General features: G+C 47.3%; 1 protein-coding gene across 1 annotated transcript in view; it reads left to right on the forward strand.

Annotated features, from left to right (window-relative positions):
- The first annotated feature begins 2,686 nt into the window (after positions 1–2,686).
- Positions 2,687–5,267, forward strand: part of LOC101991528 (cytochrome c oxidase subunit 5A, mitochondrial) — an 11,033-nt gene continuing 8,452 nt past the window's right edge. The window contains exon 1 of the mRNA XM_005369451.1: positions 2,687–2,880. Within this exon, the coding sequence (XP_005369508.1) occupies positions 2,793–2,880 (88 nt within the window). The 5' untranslated portion in view covers positions 2,687–2,792. The remainder of the gene's footprint in view (positions 2,881–5,267) is intronic.

The raw sequence follows: 5,267 nt of genomic DNA on the forward strand, positions 1-5,267 counted from the left end.
TTGTGAGCCACCATGTGGTTGCTGGGAATTGAACTCAGGACCTTTGGAAGAGCAGGCAATGCTCTTAACCACTGAACCATCTCTCCAGCCCTTCTTTCTTCTTTCATTTTCTCTTTTTAATATATATTTATTTTTTAAATTATTTATGTTTCATGTGCACTTGTGTTTTGCTTGAATTTATATCTGTGTGAAGATGTCAGATCACCTTAAACTGGAGTTACAGACAGTTGTGAGCTACCATGTGGGTGCTGAGAATTGAGCCCTGGTCCTCTGGAAGAACAACCAGGGCTTTTAACCTCTGAGCCATTTCTCCAGTCCCTATTTATTTATTTAATTCACCCAAAAATGTCATTTCAGTTTTTGAAGATTTAGTCTAGGTTTATTGATGTGTCTGTGGGTGAGTGTGTACCACTTGTGTGTGTGGGCACTCAGGAGGGTCAGAAGAGGATGTCAAATCCCCTTGGAGCTGAAGTTACAGGCAGTTGTGAGCCACCTGATGTGAAATAAACTTGAGTCCTCCGATAGAGCTGAAAGCATTCTTAACTATTGAGCCATCTTTTTCCTGTTCAGTATTTATTGTTTTGTTGTTGTTCTTGTTTCACTTTCTGAAACAGGGTTTCTCTGTGTAGTTTTGGCTGATCATGAAAACCTGTTTCAAAAAAGCTAAAGAGCAAATGAATAACAACCAAGGCAGTGTTCAGAGAGTTTCAGGGTAGCTTAACCAGCGGGGACTTTAAGAAAGGAACATTATAATTAATGTTCATTGAGTCTTATAAGTTTTTCTACCAAATTAATAGGACCCAAGGAAGGAGTTATAGGAATGTTTATTGAAGGCTGACTGAACAGGAGTTCCAGGGACCTGGCCTTGAGATTCATGTCTGAAGTGGAGGGACAATCTTTGGATTGAGTCTATACCTGGATAGATAATGTCAGAATGTAATTGAATTAGCAGAAGGTGAATTAGAGTTTTTTTTTTCAGAGTTAATCAAAAGTTTACTCAAAGTGGGCCTGAACTAATCAGGTGAAGACTATGTGTATATGAGTTTTTAATACAGGGTCTTGCTATGATATATAAAACTCATACCCAGTCTGGATGTGTCACTATGTAGACCAGACTGGCTCAGAACCTGTAGCAACCCTCCTTCTGCTTCCCAAGTGCTAGTATTACAGGCTCTTGCACCACCTGCTTAGAGGGGTTTTGTTTTGTTTCTTTTGTTGTTGCTAGCCTGAACTCACAGGGATCCGCCTGTCTCTGCCTCCTGAGTGCTGGGGTTAAAGGTATTCGCCACCATTGCCAGGCAGAGGGGTCTTTAACAGAGGGTGAATCTATCAGAGAGCCTCTGCTGCTGGCTTAAGGAATAAACAAGGCACTATGACAGAGTCTATGGAGGTAGGTTATGGGATGAAGACGCGACGATGGCCTCTAGCTGCTAAGAATATTTTTGGCTGGTAGCAAGAAACAAACTCTGAATTGTGCCAACAACCTGAATGACCTTGGAAGAGGACTCCAAGTTTCAGACGAGACGCATACACAGCTAACACAGTGATCAGCCGTGTGAGACCCTGAGGAGGGAATCCAGCTTTCCTCTGCCTACACTTTTGAGCCAGAAAACTGGAAGGTAATGATGGGATTGTTTCAAACCCCTAGTTTCAATAAGTTTGATCCCAGCCTTACTGAAAGGAGTGAGGCAAGTATTTGACCATAAACATCCAGGTGAGTCCCATTTTCGTGTGTGTGTGTGTGTGTGTGTGTGTGTGCTCATGGACATGCATATTCACATACAAGCAGATCAGATACTAGAGGTTGACATCAGTTATCTTCCTCCATTACTTTCCACCTTATTTCCCAAGAGGAATCTCACTAAACTTGGAGCTTGGTGTTTGGACTAGAGCTGAGTTTTTGTGGGATCTGAAATCCGGTCCTCATGTTTACACAGAAAGCACCTTATCCACTGAACCATCTCCCTAGCCCCCCCCAATAAAATCTAATTTTTAAGTCTGTTTCCTTATCTGTAAAAATGATTGAGCTTTTTTTAAAAAAGGGACAGGGGCTCACGTGACTCTAGCTGTCCTTGAATCACCCCTCCCCCTTCCCATCCTTCTGCCTCAACCTCTAAAGAGATTATTGGCCAGAAAACCACGCCCAGTAAGTAAAAAAGTATTTTTTGAGACAGGCTGCAAAGGAGGTACTGGAACTCTAATTCTTTGCCTGTAGAATGCTAGGATTATAGCCTGCACTACCGTGCGGAGCAAAGCGGCTATTTTTATTATAGTTTGACGTTATTATCGGCACAATTCCAATTTTTGTTTTGTTTTGTTTTTTCGAGACAGGGTTTCTCTGTGGCTTTGGAGCCTGTCCTGGAACTAGCTCTTGTAGACCAGGCTGGTCTCGAACTCACAGAGATCCGCCTGCCTCTGCCTCCCGAGTGCTGGGATTAAAGGCGTGCGCCACCACCGCCCGGCCCACAATTCCAATTTTTGATAGCGCCTCCGTTGTCGGATTCCAAAACCCACAGGGTCCACAGCGTGCCCTGCCTTTCCTCCCCTCCAGGATGTTCACTACGGGACTCCGGTCACAGGACCAGCAGCATCCGCAAAGCGCTGACTTAGTTTGTCCTCAACGTGCCGCCGTACCCCACCCGCTTCCGTAGGCGCGGGCTCCGCAGTGGGCCGGCCTTCGGCTCCGCCCAGCGTGCGTCGGTGCGTGAGTCCGGCCCCCACGAGCTGCTGAGCCGCCCGCGAGCTTACACCGGCTTCTCTTCAGCCTCAGCCAGTGCGCTGCGGTCGCCGTCATGCTTGCCGCTGCCCTTCGTCGCTATACCGCAGCCGCGGCCACCCGAGGCTTTCTGCACCCCGTCTCGGCTCCCAGCCCCGCCGCCGGTAAGGCCCGCGCCCTCCACAGCCCGCACCCGCGTGTCCTTGCTGTGACCTGGGCTCCCGCCGCCACTCGAGGGTAGGCTCCCCGGCGGCCTAGCCTTTGCCCTGCGAGCCGGCCGCCGAGCCCGGTGACCGCAGACCATCCGCTGCCGTCTGGAGTTGTGTGGGAGACTCTAGAAAGCGCCCCCCCGGCCTCCCTCCGGCCACTTCCTGGTGCTGGATCCCCGAACCGTCAGGTGTGGACCTGCCGGGGTCGCTGAGGACAAGGGCTCAGCGCTCCTTTTCAGTCTCTGGGCCGTGACCGTTCCCGGCGCTGACCCCGCAGCCACCTGACCGGGAGTGGCCCCGCCGGCCTACGGCGTCTTGACGAAGGTGACATTGAGCCTCCGGGCGCGTCGCCCGCCGTGCGTTTCCTAGAACACTATTCGATTTCCCAGTGGGACACAATACACTTTGAGTCTTAATCGGGCAATTCTCTGCTGGCGTTTTTTGTGTCACCTTCGTAACTCGGTGCGGTCACGTTTAAGGACTGTTGAGCCGCGCTCTATATCCGTGTTTAAAATAGATGACCGTAAGTGGTGGTTTCTTACGACTTGCAGCAGAACCTGAATGTTGATCGGTACTAACCGTAAGAATGTTAACGTTTCCAAAGTTGGGTACCAAATACCCAGGAATCCTGGATGTACAAACATGGGAAAACTTCATGAATTCCCACTCCGCCCATTTAAAATTAGAAGCCTGAATGCTAGCTATGAAACGCTAAGTTTTGTTGCCTGTTTCCCGCTCTCTGTGAGCTGGAGATTTTGTATCCATCACTGCCCGCCCACCCCCAGTGCTGGAGCAGGACCCAAGGCCTCCTGCATACTAGATAATTGCTCTGCCTCTTAGTGCAGCTTCCGCCTCCTCCACTAGCACTGTGTATCTTATTTTTGTTTGGTTTGGTTTTGGTATGTCTCACTATGTAGCCCTAGCTGTCCTGGAACGCTATATAAACCAGTCCAGCCCTGAACTCAAAGAAATAGTTTTTTTGTGATAGTATTTTTGTGATAGGGCCTCTGTGTGGGCCCAGACTGGCCTAGAACTCACAGAGGCCAGCCAGTAATTTAGTGCCTTTCTCCTGCCTCTCAAGGTCTGGGATTTTCGGTGGGAGCCACCACACCCAGCTTAAGTAAAGCTTTGTACTTTTAGTTACAGTAGTTGTGCGTGGATCCTGGTCTGTCGTGGTAGCGTATACTACATTATGAAATTTTGTTCTTGTGTGTTAATATAAAAATAATTCAGCCAGGGATGATGTCCCAGCACTCATAGGAAGGCAGCAGCAGGTGGATCTTTTTTGTATTCCAGTCAATGGTGGCTACATGTGAGAGATACAAAAAAGTATCTCAAACACTGGGTGGTGGCGCACGCCTTTAATCCCAGCACTTGGGAGGCAGAGGCAGGCGGATCTCTGAGTTCGAGGCCAGCCTTACAGAGCTGTCACAAAGAGAAACCCTGTCTCAAAAAAAAAAAAAAAAAGGTAACTCAGACACTCCAAAATTATGTTTCCTTGACAATTCGAACCTAAAGAATACTTTTGCTTCATTTAATTTGTCTTTTATATTTGTTATATTAACAACATAACAATCAAATAAGTATAGGATTAGGGTTAAAAGACCCATGGGGTGTGGGGCTCACTTGCTCTTGCAAAGGACTCAGGTTCTATTTCCAGCACCCACATCCAGAGGATCTGACACCCTCTTCTGACTTCCTCAGGCACCCCATGAAGTGCAGGCAAAACATACATTTTAAAAAGCCAAGGAGATGATGGTGTTTTCAGAAAAATATGACACCTATTTAGAGAAACTGACTTTGTTAGTGGTGGGACTGTTCCTCTTTCTTAGTTAAGTTTGGACTATCCTGGTATTAAAATGCTGTCTAATTTTTTTCATATAGAGAAATATCACGGAAGTTTTTTGTTTTTGAGTTGGGGTCACCCCATAGAAAGCTGGCCTGCCTGGAGTTTACTATGTGGATCTGACTGATACCAAACTTGTACCAGCCCTTCTGCCACCCTTTCCTGGATCCTGGGATTAGAGGCACAGCACCACACTTAGCTAGGAAATTTTTTTTAAAGGAAAATATCTGCTTTTTCTTCTTTTTTGGAGGGGAGGGCATTGCGCTTCAGGAGTTTGTTATGTTAGGGAAATTTTCTGCTTTTTTAAAGAAAGTTTGGAAAATGTTAAAGGTTTATTGTTTTTTTAAGAAAACCGTAGACTGGCCAGGCGGTGGTGGTACACACCTTTAATCCCAGCACTCGGGAGGCAGAGGCAGATGGATCTCTGTGAGTTCGAGACCAGCCTGGTCTACAGAGCTAGTTCCAGGACAGGCTCCAAAGCCACAGAGAAACCCTG

This window comes from Microtus ochrogaster, unplaced genomic scaffold, assembly GCF_000317375.1.
Source record: "Microtus ochrogaster isolate Prairie Vole_2 unplaced genomic scaffold, MicOch1.0 UNK49, whole genome shotgun sequence".
NCBI lineage: Eukaryota > Metazoa > Chordata > Mammalia > Rodentia > Cricetidae > Microtus > Microtus ochrogaster.